This window comes from Dipodomys merriami, unplaced genomic scaffold (assembly GCF_024711535.1).
Source record: "Dipodomys merriami isolate MVZ:Mamm:240054 unplaced genomic scaffold, mDipMer1.0.p SCAF_50, whole genome shotgun sequence".
NCBI lineage: Eukaryota > Metazoa > Chordata > Mammalia > Rodentia > Heteromyidae > Dipodomys > Dipodomys merriami.
Genome location: NW_027206069.1, coordinates 7,686,625 through 7,701,814, shown reverse-complemented (window position 1 = coordinate 7,701,814; position 15,190 = coordinate 7,686,625). Strand labels below are relative to the sequence as shown.

The 15,190-nt window shown below is 53.8% G+C and overlaps 1 protein-coding gene across 1 annotated transcript; it reads left to right on the top strand.

The window, feature by feature from the left end:
- Nucleotides 1-5,173: 5,173 nt before the first annotated feature.
- LOC138810479 (kallistatin-like) lies at nt 5,174-11,644 on the top strand. The gene is made up of 5 exons (XM_069997649.1): nt 5,174-5,277; nt 7,472-8,120; nt 8,974-9,244; nt 10,063-10,222; nt 11,225-11,644. Exons 2-5 carry the CDS (start codon nt 7,487-7,489, stop codon nt 11,423-11,425), a joined length of 1,266 nt encoding a protein of 421 aa, XP_069853750.1. The 5' UTR covers nt 5,174-5,277; nt 7,472-7,486; the 3' UTR covers nt 11,426-11,644.
- The last annotated feature ends 3,546 nt before the right edge of the window (nt 11,645-15,190 follow it).

Genomic DNA, 15,190 nt, shown 5'->3' with positions numbered 1-15,190 from the left:
ATAGCTGTGGATGCATCAAACATGGAGGAAGGGAGGGAGGTGAGGATGGTGGCAGACATGATCAGCATCAAGCTAATTTGCTGGGCCTCAGTGTCTCACTCCTTCTAAGAGCTGACATCCAAATCAAAATGGATGTAGAGGGGGCTGGGAAGGTGGCTTAGTGGTAGAGCGCTTGCCTTGCATGTATGAGGCACTGGGTTCGATTCCTCAGCACCATATAAGCAAAAAGAAAAAAGCCGGAAGTGGCACTGTGGCTAAAGTGGTAGAGCACTAGCCTTGAGCTGAAGAGCTGAGGGACAGCGCCCAGGCCCAGAGTTTAGGCCCCACGACTGGACCCAGAATGGATGTAGAAGCCACCAGAAGCTTCCTTCTGTACAATCTCACACCTTGAAAGGTTTGAGACAACCATGAGCCTGACTCCAGTGGTGTGTGCTGGCCTCCAATCACTGTGGCTGTATCCCTTCTTCCTGCCCCGAAGAATGCTCCTTTTCCACAAAGCCCTGAGTCCTGCTTCATCTTGTGGAGCCCAGCCCACAAGAGTGAGGCCATCTCTGGAGTAGTCTGAGGCGTGAGTCTGGGCTGGGTCACATACAGAGCATGAGAGCACAGGTCAGAAACCATGGCCTGTGCAGGCTGTGCCAGGGCTGTGCTGACTCTGGAAGAGAAAGGAACCGAGGCTGCAGGGGCCACCTTGCTGGAGATCATGCCCTTGTCTCATCCTCCCAAGGTGAAATTTGATGGCCCATTCCTTGCCATAATCGTTGATGAAGAGACCAAGAGTCTCCTCTTTGTGGGCAAAGTGGTAAACTCCACACAGCAATGACCACTCTGGGCAGGTCCCTTCCTTGATGGTATTAAACACAGGCCAAGCTGGCCCAGGCGTCACTCAGGGTGACCTTCACATCTGTCCACCTGTGGTCTCTTTGTCATAGTCGTTTGCTCCCTGAGAGCTTGTGTGGACTCCAGGTCCCGTGTCCCTCACTGTCCTTCACATTCACGAGTCCCTGTGCTGGGCAGGCAGGACTGGCACAGGACCATTGCACAAACCTCAGTCCATGGCCCTGAATCCATATGAGCCCCATAACTGCATTTAAACTGGGAATTCTGGGGTCCTACGGCTCAGACACCAGCATTAGGCCCAGGATCCACCACGTCCCAAGTCCCTGTGGGAGTGCTCTCCACACCCGCTCCCTCCCCACAGCCACTCCCACAGAGATGGCTGTGCCCACCCAATCTACCTTCTCTGTTCCCGGAGCCTCCAGCCCATCCTTGGTATCCATGCTCCTGTCCAGCCCTGCTATCAGCAGCTGTCTCTCCTGCCCCTGAATGGAGAGGACCCCATCCCTTCTCCTCCCCTGTGTCAGCTCAGTCCTGGCCTGGACTCCACATTTGCCTGAGACTCACTGAGCATAGCCCAGGGAGGTGGAGTGGGGCTTCCTTCATGGGCAGCTGTGGACACCGTGCTCTGTGCTTGTGATCCAGCTGGGGACACCCAACTCTGTCCTCGTGATCCAACCCATGCCTCCCCTCTCCCATTTTTCTCCCTGCCCACCCTTCACCCAGGCAGTGAGCTCTGGGAGGAAGGAGCCTCTGGGCAGTGGGCAGAGCTGTGTCTAACTGACCTCAAGTCCCACCTTAGCCTTCTTGGGGCAACTTCTGTCCCTCTGGGAGAAAGTCAGAGGCTCACGAGGGCTTTCCCACAACTGAACCCATCCTTGCCACCAAAAGCCAGAAGACAGTAGTTTAGGTTCACCTGAAGATGCAGGGGAGGCCCCCCCCCGGGGGGGGGGGGGGAATTGGTGCTGTGCCCTCTAGAGGTGGCACACCAAACTGCAGGCCCTGACCCAGCACTGGCTTTGGGGCAGGGTGGAACCTTCAGGCCAGGTTCCTAGCCCACCCATCCCACCCTGGAAATCCTGTGATTCTCCCCTCCCCAAAACCTCTCTTCCAGGGACTCCAGAGCCATACTTGTAAGAAGGCTGGTTTCTGACAAAAAGCAGGTGAATCCTTCTTGTCCCAGCACCTCTGAGACCTCATGGGGCCTGCTGTGCTGTGCGTATCAGGGTAGCACAGGCTGGAGCAGCTCAGAGATGGGCCTGGTAGCATCATGGGGTCAGCAGCCCATCATGCAGCAGCCAGGCCTGGCACGCCGGCCCTGGGAGGGCCGAGGCCAGCATTGGGTCCTCGCTGCCTGTGCCAGCCTGGACTGCTGAAGACCACCCTGCCCCTGCTTCACCCACCCTGCTGCGCTCCTGCTGTGTTCAGAGCGCACGCTGCCCCTGGAGCAGAGCCTCGGGTCTCCTCACCCACCGTCACTGCCAACTTCTGCTGGGCGCCTTCTCAGGGCCAGGCTGTCCTCAGACAGGGCGGAGGGGCTGGCGGTGACAGCACTCCTCATCCCCTGGGACCCACGGTGATGGCAGGGACACTCTCCACATTGCACATGTGCCACCGAGGCCTCAGGGTGAAGAGCAGCCAGTCTGGGGGCAACACCAAGCCCCTCCGAGCTCAGAGCGCAGTCCACTGGGTCCAGGACCATCACCAGCTCCTCTTCCTACTCCCTCCTCCTCCTCCTCCTCCTCCTCCTCCTCCTCCTCCTCCTCCTCCTCCTCCTCCTCCTCCTCCTCCTCCTCCTCCTCCTCCTCCTCCTCTTCCTCCTCCTCCTTGTCTTCTTGCTCCTCTCCTCCTTCTGCTTTGTTGCTCCTCCTCTTCCATAATAACATGTAGCTGCATGCCAGATCTGAAGTTCACTTGCCTGGGCGGTCCATTCTTATGGAGGAAGTGACTGCCAGGCACACAGGAACCACTGGACCCCAGGGGGCTCCAGAATGTTCCTCACTGTGGGATCCAGGGCTAGTTGAGGGCAGCCCAAGCCCCCTTGTGATTCTCAAGATGCCCTGACTCCAAAGAGTTTGATCACTGCCTCAGGCTGTGACACTAGGGGTGGGGTGTCAGGGAACTGGGTGCTTTTCTGGAATAAAAGATGCTGGACTTTAGCCGGGCACTGGTGACTCACGCCTGTAATCCTAGCTACTCAGGAGGCTGAGATCTGAGGATCGCAGTTCAAAGCCAGCCCGGGCAGGAGAGACTGTGAGACTCTATCTCCAATAAACCACCAGAAAACCAGAAGTGGCGCTGTAGCTCAAGTGGTAGAGCGCTCGCCTTGAGCTGAAGAGCTGAGGGCCCAGGCCCAGAGTTCAAGCCCCACGACTGACCAAAAAAAAAAAAAAAAGATGCTGGACTTCCACACTCACATGGCATTGAATTTATACCACTCTAAGCCCCCAAAGGTGTTAACTTCCTGACCCTCTGATTACCCTGCTGCTCAGGGACAGTTTGCACAGTTTATAGATGAGGAAACCAAGGCAAATTCAGTGACTTAACCACCAGGATGCAGGATCCATCCCTCCAGCCCTTCTTCCCCACTGCTGGACCCTGGAGGGAAGGAGGATGCACCATGAGCCGAGAGGACTCCACACACTCCTGCCTTTCTGCTCACCTTTCCAGTGTGCTGACTGCCCCTAACTTGACAGATGAGGAAACTGAGGCACAGAGAGATGGTGTAACTCATCCAAATTTATAGCTCAGTGATGGCAGCATCAACCTGACTCCAATACCTGGCTTCTGTCCAGAGCATTGCAGGTGCCACGGACCAAAGGTCAGTGGCGCCCTGCTCACAGCAGGGACAAGAGTCTGTCCTTGGGGTGGCAGCCAGGCACAGGCTGACCCCTGGGTTGTGTTACATCAGCTCCTCACTCGCTGAAGCGCTGAGGGAGGGAGCAAAGCCCAGATGTGGACTGTGGTGAAGGGGGTGTTGTATTTTCACTTTACTGAAACCAAACCCCAGGGTTCCCCATGTGTGACAGCCCTGTCCTGTCCTTGAGATGCTGGAGCTGCTGTTCCAGTGGATGTAAGGTGAGTCCCAGAAATGAAGCCCTGGGTGCCAAAAGGAAGTTCAGCTCCCATCTCATGGCCAATGGTAGGTCCTGACTCTGACATCTGGGTTGATGGCTTCCTGGGCATTGGTGTGCCATGAGTCAGTGAGGGCTAGAGTAACAGAAACAGAGAGAGTCAGTGACAGCACAGATCTCACATCCAGTCCTCTCTTGTCCCAATATTGACATGATGACGACACTGGGACTTGGCTTGACATGCTTTGCCATCCCCGGTTCTTCCTGGCTCAGGGATCCCAGCCCTGTCCCGGAGCTATGTGTGTATATTCATTCAGTTAAGTCCCAAGCACCTAGAAACACTTCCAAAAGCTCTGTTAAGCTGGGCACCAGTGGCTCATGCCTGTAATCCTAGCTACTCATGAGGCTGAGATCTGAGGATTAAAATTCAAAGCCAACCCAGACAGGAAATTCCTTGAGACATGGAGATGAGAATCTCCAATTAACTACCAAACGCCATAAATGGAGCTGTGGCTCAAAGTGGTAGAGCACTAGCCTTGAGCACAAAAGCTTAGAGACAGTGCCTAGGCCCTGAGTTCAAGCCCTAGAACTACCACCAAAAACAAAAATGTCTCCTAAAGGAACCCTGAGTCATTAAGGCCACCTCCTTCTGAACACCACAGGCTGTGCCCCTTCTACTATTACCATGGTTCTTCCTTAAATTGCCTAAGACATAGCTTTCCCCATGGCTAGAGGCTCCTCGAGAGAGAGCAGGTTTCAGGTCAAGGGTGTGGGAGGAAGCATGCTCAGCCCAAGAAGGGGTCTACCTTGTCCCAGATGCACTTTCCTTGGGGTTGAACCTGTGAGGTCCAAGGCTCCAAATGCTATAGTCCATGGCAGTAAACTGAAGGCCCTAGACAGGCCCAGCCCATGGCTGGTGAGTGTGGCCTGTGAGGGCTGACTGTCCACACAGCCGCCATCCCTCCCTCGCACCTGGCAGCTCCCTCACCTAGTTCACGGGGTCACTGGACTTTGCTGCCCCTCCTTGTGACATGGGAGGGGGCCTGCTGAAGCCTGGAGACAGGGCTATATGGACTAAAACACAGAAAATGGGGGGAGGGCTGGTGGTGGCTTGAGCCTCCACACACTAAACAGATGTGAACCCCTGGGGTCCCTGGGTGTAAAGAGGGAGTGCTCTAGAGTGGGCTCAAGGGCAAGGAGTTCGCTGTCTGTGGGATACCGCGTCTTCCCTGTGGGTCTGGACGTTAATCATTAGCTGAGTGGGGAGGATTGCGTCCTGCTCAAAGGCCCTGTTTTCTGGTCCACCTGCACTTGATAAACCACAGCTCTGACAGCCACCAGGGCCCCCCGCAGGGCTGGCAGTGTGGTGAGTAGCCCGGGGACCCTGGACACATGGAGACTGCAGTGGGAGGGTGACACGTTTGCACAGGACTATGAGCTCTCCTGGGTCCCAGCAGTTCAGTGCTAAAGCCAGGAAAGTCTCGGGCCGTCCAGGACCACAGATCACTGCCCCCTGCCTCCTGGACGTGAGAAATGCCAACCCTGTGTCTGGTGCCCACTGTTCTTGCTGCAGTACTGTGCAGCAGGTATCCAGACCCAAAGCTTGAGGTGGATCAGGCTAGGCCAAAGTCTTCCAGCTCCCAGACCAGGAGTTGTTGGCATGTTCCTGCCAGAGAAGATTCTGGGGGTTCTCACATAAAGCCACAGAGAAGTTTGTGGTGTTGAGGGGGGGTGGATCTTGGAAGCCAGGCTGAGCAGGTAAGTGGAGATGTGTTTTCAAATGTCCCATCCAGCTGCTGAGGGGAAACAGAGGAGAAAGATCACATAGGAGCTACTGCAGTAGTCAACATTAGAGAAACGTGGCTTTTCATTGGCCAAGAAGGGCCACTACAAAATATATGTGTGAAGTGGAAGATAGATGCGGCGAATGTCAAACATTAACATAAATGTAAGATGCGTAGGTGGTTGAGAGAAATATCAATAGACAAACTCTTTTGTGATTTTTTTGTTTGAAAGCGATTTCAGGGTCCATCAAGTTTTGCTACAACAGGGTTCTGTGTATTTGTGTACATTATATCCACGCTGCTTCCCAATGAGCCATGACCACAGAGGCTATGGCCCTGCCAGATCACAAGGTCACGATTGGGCCCTTCCCTTCCCTAGGGAAAGTTTCTGAGCCCTGGTTTGAGGAAAATACATGGAGACTTGGACTAGGATCCTGTCCTACAGGGGAGGAGAGAGGTCCAAGGATGTGAGAATGGGTGAAAGGGAGAGCGGTAGGCATAAGGCTGCCACAGAGATATTAGATCTGCTGCTGGGCCGTTGGCCCCAGAGTCCAATAACCATGGGTCCTTTGATCGAGCAAGAGCAGATCTGGTGGGGAAAATGGCACCGCCTGCCTTGGCCAGGTCAAGTTCCTTGTGAGAAGGAGATCAGTACCGGTCACGGCCACCTTTAGCAGGTTCCATTTGACCATCACTCCCCCCTTTGTGGAAGGGTTGTAATAAGAACTGTTCCCCTGGTCTCTGCCTGGTGGGGGTGGGGGGGGAGGATCATAGGAAGTGTCAGGAACATGGACTGTAGACTGTAAAGTACAGCACGGATGGCAGGAGCAGATGCTCCAATGACCTTGGAAATGCTCAGCCTGTGTCCTGTCTCTGGGCCTGGAGATAAAGCATGGAGGTGCAGCACAGGTAAGCAGGGCCTGGTGGAGAATAGATCTGGGCTCCCGCTTGGACACTGGCTAGGTGGTGACTTGGTCATTTCCACTCTGAAATGAGACAAAGCCTCATTATGTTGACGGGGATGATAAATAAAAGGGATGGGGACACAGGAGCATGCTTTGTGAATCTAAAGTGCTGCTACCAAATAAAGGCACTATGCATATGGTGAACAGCAGCGTGTCTCCCTGTATTCTGTCTGCACCAGAGCACAGGTGTTCCTCTGTAATGGAACTCCAAGGGTAAGCACAATCAGGCGATAAAAGACTCAAGGAAGATTTATCACTGCAGGAAGTGAGCAGCAGGAAGAGCAGCAGGGCAAACACCCAAAGGAGTGTCTCCCTGAACACGGGGAGGCAGAACACTTACTGGGGACACTCAAGACTTGTTCACAATGGAAAGGCCCGCCATCACCTTCAGAGGCAGCACATGCTACCTTCAGGCTCAGTGGCAGATCACACTTCATACGCTGTGTGGTCAAAGATGGCGGGCAGGAATGCCTGGGTGGAGGAAAGTTAGCTCTCAATAAGCCATGCTTACTGTAGCTCTGTGAAAGAGGGGCTAGATAGGCAATTCTATCCAGCTTGAACCGATTCCATGTGGGTTTTCTCTGGAAGGTCTTATCTGAAACAAAAACAAAACCAAGCCACAACAAAACAAAAACATGAAGGGGTATGAGTCCTGTAGAGAGCCTGTAGGTCCTTACCAGCACAGGTGCTGGCTCCAATGAGTCTCCATCTACAGCAATGCGTCAGCACTCCTGAGGCCGGGCCTGCTGCTAATCTCAGCAAGGCAGGACATCTGATCAGGAATGCCCTAGGTATCTTTTTCCCTCTGCAGATCTGAGATCCAAGCATGCATCGTGCTCTCTGCCTGCTCCTTTTGGTTGGACTCCTGGACCTTTCCTGTGGTCAGGGTGACAATGAAGCTCCCACCAACAGCTCTGACCAGCAGGCTCAGGGGGCAGAGGAGGGCCCCTCCCACCCCCAGGTCACTGCTGGCAATATGGACTTTGCCTTCAGCCTCTTCCACATAATTGCATCGGAAAGCCCCGAGAAGAATATCTTCTTTTCTCCACTGAGCATCTCAGCGGCCTTGGCCATGCTGTCACTGGGGGCCCGTGGACAGAGCCAGACCCAGCTTCTCACCAGCCTTGGCTTCAACCTCACCGAGCTGTCCACACGCGATGTCCACCAGGGCTTCCAGCAGCTGCTGCGTGTCCTCAGCCTCCAGGATGACAGATTGGAAATGCATTTAGGCAATGCGCTGCTGCTGAGCCACGACCTGGAGCTCCTGCCGGGGTTCCTCAATGACACCGTGGCCTTCTACAACCCCAAGATTTTCCGCCCCAATTTTGGAGACACTGTGGGCACAGTCCAGCTCATCAACGACCATGTAAAGAAGGAAACTCGTGGAAAGATCATCGATTTGGTCAGTGAGCTGAGCCCAGACACTGAGATGATACTGGTGAATTATATCTATTTCAAAGGTGAGGTCAAACCACTGTAACCAGCCCACTGCTGAGCACAGAAGTTGGGGTGCTGCCCCCCAAAGTATAAGGGTGGGGGAACTTACAGGGAAGCAGGCAGAGACTGAGTGGCACAGCCAACCATCTCCAAGTCCATCTGATCATAACTGCCTGGAGTGATACGGGCTTGCACAGGGCTCGGTGTGATCATTTCCTTGAAACCATGTGCTCTCCCTCACACTTACCTGCACAGCTGTATGCCAGCTTAACGCTAGTCCTCAACCTCCTCCCCACATCTGCTGCAGCTGGCTGTGTCTGGAGGAAATGACCCAAGTGGACAGTGGTCTCACCTGGTATTTGTGAGTGTGGGTCTGTACTAGCCACCGTACATCACCTACAGACGGTCCCCTCACACCTCTCTATGCTCTCCAGAACCAGGAGGATCTGCTTCCTCCTTGATCCCCATGCCCTTCTCCACTCTTGCTTAAAAACCTTGTTTTGTAGTCCACGGAGAAAGCACCTTCTTGCCTCCACATCTGCCCCCTCCCTGCATTCAGAGCAGTGCAATGCAATGGCGGAAGGGACCCACCTTGGATGGAGAGCCAGACCCTCTGCTCCCACTCTGCTCAAGGATCCCCTCCTGTTTCCCCCTTGAGTTCCAGTGCTGTGCACACAGCAGCCAATGAACACTCTCTACTACTTCTTCTTCCAAAAGCTGAACAAGCCTGAGAGCTCGTCAGCCATGGATGCCCTCGGTGGTGCATACTAATGAGATAAAAGGGACCAGGCTGAGGGCTCCTGGTGGTGCTCCTCCCTTGGGGGGTTGGCTCTCTGGCCATAGATACTCTGTTGCCTCCTTCACATCTCTCTTCAGGTCTGTGGGAGAAGCCCTTCTCTGTCTCCAGAACCAGGATGGATGACTTCCATGTGGATGCGGTCACCACGGTGAGGGTGCCCATGATGCGGAGTTGGTGGCCGCGCTGGTATATTCACGACAGATACGTACCCTGCTCCGTGCTGCGGTTGGATTACCAAGGCCCTGCAGCCGCCTTCTTCATCCTTCCTGACCCAGGCAAGATGAAGCAGGTGGAGCAGATGTTGACTCCAATGATGATAATGAAGTGGAACCGCTTGCTCCAGAACAGGTAACCAACGTACCCCCTTGTGCTAAATCGGCCTGCAGATAGGCTCTTTACTGACAAGCCAGGGTCCCCAAACAGGTTGTGGTGGCTTCATTATGCAAGATATTTGTCCTCCTTTTCCATGGGGTCCCCTGGATAGTGAACTCTTCTATGGTATTCATAATATCATTTCACCCTCACCAGTGGAGAGAACCATCATAGAGGCTGAGGGATCTGGATGTAGCTCTTCTTTTGCACAGGCTATGGGTCGAGTGACATTGTGTCTCTGACATTGTCGCCCCTGTGTGAAACAAATGTAGTGCCCTCTAGCTGCCTGAGTGGCTGAATAAAATTAAATCTACCCTCACAAGGAAGTAGTAAGGCAGCTTTCCACCACCCAATGCCTCAGAGTGAAAGGTTTTAGCCATAGTAGAGGAAAGAAGACATCCTGAGGTCCCGCACCGAGGTGAAAATTTCACTCCGCTCTGGCTGAAGAAATCCAATACAGAGCAGGTGCACAGGGCCCAGCAGAGGCAAAGGCAAAGGGCCATGTGGAGGATTTGTACCAGACACTCCCAGCCCCTGGATGCCCCAGAACTCAACATCTGTGGAAGATGAGTTCCCAGGGGCAGGAGCTTCCAGGCTGCAGGGCCCAGGAGACAGAGGAACCCAGCCTGCTGCCACTGCAATTGCTCTCTGAGAGGGCACCTGAGCCACAGGCATTCCTTTTGAGCAAACGCAGAAGTGGAGGTATGGTCAGAGTACCCTTTAAGGAGGACTGAGCATTCCTGGAACCCTGGTTGATTCATGAATCGAATGGTTTTCCCCAATCTTCTTTCCAGAAAGTTTTACCGAAAAGTGGAGTTGCATTTCCCCAAGTTCTCCATTTCAAGCTCCTATGAATTGGATCAGATTTTGCCCAAGCTGGGCTTCAGGGACATCTTCTCTCAGCAGGCTAACTTCTCTGGCATCACCAGACAGCGGAAACTGCACATATCCAAAGTAAGTGATCAAGGGTCAGCAAGTCTGTGAACGTCTTGGGGGGAGGGTTCATGCCTCTAGGGAGCAGCTGGGTCCCAGAGCTGGGGTGGGACAGTCACGTGCTAGGCACTGAGGGTCATATCTCGGAGCTGACACAGCCCTGGCCCTCAAGGAGAGGAAATGCAATATGGAAATAGCCCAGGTGTGTGTATATGTGTGTATATGTTTGTGTATGTGCACATGTGTATTTCAATAAGAGTAGTGTGACTTTGGCTGGGGAAAGCAGACATGTACTAGAGACCCTCTCAGATTGAAGACTTGTTTCTTATGACTTTGGGACATTGCCTGGTCTTTGAATTAACTATCTGCATGTGGAGAATGGTCAATATGATGATGATTTTGTAGAATGGCTATGGTGATCACGTGAGATCGTGTGTGTGTGTGTGTGTGTGTGTGTGTGTGTGTGCGTGTGCGTGCGCACGTGCACGCATACACAGGGTTCCGTTACTGATAACTGTCATCCAGCTCAGTGACCACCGGGGGTTTGCCATCCCAGCGGGTGGTTTGGCAATGCTGATCACTAAGAGTTCCCTGTCCTCCCATCCTTACCCAGCACCACCAGCATAATGTCTGCAGAGGTAGTGCCTGTGGAGGTAATGTCTGCAGAGGTAATGTCTGCAGAGGTAATGTCTGCGGAGGTAATGTCTGCGGAGGTAATGTCTGCGGAGGTAATGTCTGCGGAGGTAATGTCTGTGGAGGTAATGCCTGTGGAGGTAATGTCTGTGGAGGTAATGCCTGCGGAGGTAATGTCTGTGGAGGTAATGTCTGTGGAGGTAATGCCTGTGGAGGTAATGCCTGTGGAGGTAATGTCTGCGGAGGTAATGTCTGTGGAGGTAATGCCTGCGGAGGTAATGCCTGTGGAGGTAATGTCTGTGGAGGTAATGTCTGTGGAGGTAATGTCTGTGGAGGTAATGTCTGTGGAGGTAATGCCTGTGGAGGTAATGCCTGTGGTTTCTCTTGTAGAGTTTCCACAAGGCCACCCTGGACGTGAATGAAGCTGGCGCCGAGGCTGCCGCGGCCACTGGTTTTTCCATCGCTTTTTTATCTGCCCAGCACAACCCTCCAGTCCTGCGGTTCAACAGACCCTTCTTCATGATCCTCTTTTCATCCAGGATGCAGACTGTCCTCTTTCAGGGCAAGGTGGTCAAGCCCACAACCTCATAGCCCTCTCAGGTCTCCCCACCTCCAGCGGGAGGACTTGGCTGGGAAGGGCTGCATGGAAGCGGCTCTGTGGTCAAGCCTGGGCATGTGAGAGGGGCTTGAGTCCAGGGCAGAAGCCATTGGCAAAGGGAGGGGCATGGGTGGATGGGGGTGAGATGGCTGGGGAGCGGGACAGAGCCTCCTAGCTGGCCACGTTGATTAAACCAAGTGATGTCTCAGAGACTCTGAAGCCATTCTGCTTACATACTGGACCCTCACAAAGGTGTCTTCTGCCTGTCCCTCTAGGGTTTACCCTGTCCTTCCCTGGAAAACCTGGGGACATAGGGAGAAAGGTGCTCTAGATCCCAGTAGGCTGTCCAGGTGGATGGTAAGGGGAACCCAGGCCTCCTTCCAGGCTAGGATCTGGGAAGGGGCGGCAGCAATCCAGGCAGCCTGGCCTCTGGGCTGGTGAGGGCTTCCTGCCTGTGGCCATATGAGGTACTCGTATTGCTCTGGTATGGGTGGCTTTGCCCAAGAGCGAGGAGACAGGAACAAGGGACAAGCTGGGAGCGTGTCTTTCACCTGCCGGCCCTGCCACTGATGTGCTATGGAAATTCATACAAACTCTGCCTCTTCTTGGGCCTCATTTTCCCCTCCTGAGTAATACAGGCTGTCCCAGCTGGTCCAGCCCATATTGAATTCTTCAAGGAGCAAGGCCCCTCGGTGAGGGGCCCGCAGAGAGAGGGAGAATGAGCACACAGCTCCTGTAGAAGGAGGCAGGCCTGCAAAAACTAGCTTCGTTAGCCGCTGACCTCAGTGGCGTATGACGAACGCCTCCTCTGGGCAATGCCCCATGGGTTTATTGGTGGACGTGGCTCAGGGACTGATTCACTTCCTTCTTCTTTTAGAGTGGAGGCTAGTCAGGTCTAAAAAGGGACCATAAGAGATTCTCCCTTGATACTGCCTGCCCTGATGCCTCAGTCCCTCCTTCTGCTCTCCGATCTCCTGTGATTTCAGTCACAGAAGATCCTGATGTCTCCTCAGGCCTCCTCCAAGCCTTTCTCCTACAGGTTTCCATCTGAGACGCCATACAAGGCCTCACACAAATGCCCACCCACACCCCTTCAAGACAGAAGGCCATCCTGCTATCCAAAACAACTGGCCTGAGAATCATTTCGCCTTTTTAACCTACCCCAGCCCATGAGATGAAACACCTCAGCCAGCACTATGTGCTCTGACTTCCTTGAGCTCCCTGATCCCTGCGCCAACTGTATACACCAGTGCCCCAGCCAGTACTTACAGAATGAATGAATGAACAAATGATTGAGTGAATAAGTGAATGGGAAGGAAAGCTGGACACTGGGCTATGTACAAGGTCACTGAGCTATTTGTTCTGCACCACCACTGCTAACAGGCCCTGGCCTGAAATTGATTGGGCAAATATTTAGTCCAACCTCTCAGATTTCAAAATGCCCTTTGAGAGCATTAAAGAGAATAACACTGAAGTGAAATAAAGATGTCAGGCAGGAGATGCTGCAGCCCGCGTGCGGTGCCCGGGCCCCTTTTACATTTGTCGCTGTCTTTGGGACCTTGGGTTTGTAAAGGTTCTGCCACTAGTCCAAAGCCAGTGTGCAGAGGGACCATCGTGTCTGTGATCCTCTGGCCATCTGCCAGCAAGAAAACATGTCTGGCCTCTGAGGCGGAGCGCAGACAGAGGCAGCATGACCACCTGTGACACACTCTGGTCCCCACGAGACCCTGGATCGCAGGAGGGTAACAGTGGTGAGGAGTCTGGGAGTGGCGTGCAGAGATTGGCAAGGTGGGCTCAGGGGGTGATTCCCTTCCTTCTTCACTTAGAATGGGGGCTCACTGTGTCTGAGAGGGGACAGCAAGCCATCGGCCTTTTTGGTACCACATTCTGGCCTTCACAAGACCGTGGCAGATTCCAATGCTGAACCCTACAAGTCCATTCTATCCAGCTGGCTCACGGTCCACTTGGAGTCAGAGTCAGATTGTCCTTTAGTGCACCTACTCTTCTGCCAGCTGGCTCTACACGGCATGCCCAAAACCCCTTCCCTGGGAGTCTGGTAGTCAGCTAGGAGAGTTGACAGAATGTTGCCAGTTTATGCTGTTAATCAAGGGCAGCAATGAAGTCTCATGAAAGAGAGGCACAGGACAAAGCCTGGGGGAAGGAGAGCCTCCAGGACCTTTCCCACGCTTCCCCCTCCCCCTCGATGCTCCTCCACGTGATCAGCTGTTGGCTGGAAGCTCCTGGGTCCTTGTCCTTTCCAGTTTATGGCAGACCCTACACAGCACAGTTAATTATGTTGGCCATTGGTGAGCCTTGTCTTTCTCCTGTCCCTAGAGGGCAGGAGTGATGAGGCAAAACTTCCCAGCCTTCCAGTCATAGGGTTGTTTTCTCTGGTAACCAGAGGAGCTCTATGTCGGACACTACTATCACTTAAGAAATTGCAAAGGTTTTAGGGATCAAATACAAAATTAAAAAAAAAAAGATTCTTCCAGTACCACTCCCTACGAGGTGTAAGAACCTCTGACTCAGTTGCTTGAGAGAAGAGCTCAACTATGTATTTCTTGCTATGTCACAGAGCAGGGACCGGTGGCCGGGCAGCCGAGGGAGGGACCGCTGCAGTGTGGAGGGAAGTGGACAGGACTTCGGTCCCACCACTCCATCGGTGATGTGCTGGGGCCATGGCTTCTCTTGTAGATCTGAATTCCCTCCTCGGTGAATGGAAGCATAGAGCCCTGTACCAGCCAGAGCCCTGGAAATGGCAGGAGGGACATGGGGTCCCCAAGGATGCAGGTCTGGGGCCTTGGCTGCTGACTTGGTGTGGAGGACACAGGGCAGGGAGGAGGCCCTCTGTGGAATGTGGTGCTTCTCGAGGTGAGATGGTGCCATGCTGACAGCCCTAGGCAATAAGCCCCTGCCAGCAGTTAGGGGGCCAAGTTCTTTCCAGATTTCCCCTCTATAATGAGCATGGCTCACGTTGGATTAGAGTCTGCTCTGCTCCAGTGTGACCTTGTCTTAACCAGTTACATCTGGTTAAAGAAAGAAGGGAGGGAAGAAGAGAGGGAGGCAGGGAGGGAAGGAGGGAGGAAGATGGGAGGGAGGGAGGGAGAGAGGAAGAAAGGGAGAGAAGGAAGGAAGGAAAGAAGGAAGGAAGGAAAGAAGGAAGGAAGGAAGAAAGGAAGGAAGGGAGGGAAGGAGGAAGGGAGGAAGGGAGAGAAGGAGAGAGGGAGAGAGGAAGAAGGGAGAGCAGGCACCAGGAGGGAGGGAGAGAAGGAGAAAAGGGAGAGGAGAGAAGTAGGAATGAAGGAAGAAAGAAGGGAAGGAAGGGAGGGAGGAATGGAGGGAGGGAGGAGGGAAGGAAGGAAAAAAGGAAGGGAGAGAGGGAGGGAAGGAGAGAGAGGAAAAAGGAAGGGAGGGAGAGAAGGAGAAAGGAAGGGAGGGAGGGAGGAGAGAGGGAGAGGAAGGAGGGAGGGAGGGAGAGAGAAAGGAAGGGAGAGAAGAAGGAAGGAAGGAAGAGAGGGAGGGAAGGAGGGAGGGAGGGATGAGAGAAGGAGGGAGGGATGAGAGAAGGAGGGAGGGAGGAAAGGAAGGAAGGCAAGGAGGAAGGAAGGAAGAAAGGAAGGAAGGGAGGAAGGTAGGAAGGGAAGGAGGAAGGTAGGAAAGGAAGGAGGAAGGAAGGAGGGAGGGTGAACATGTGGACCCAGACCCAGGCAGACAAGTAACAGATGCAGCAAGGCATGGTGTGCAACAGCAGAATTATG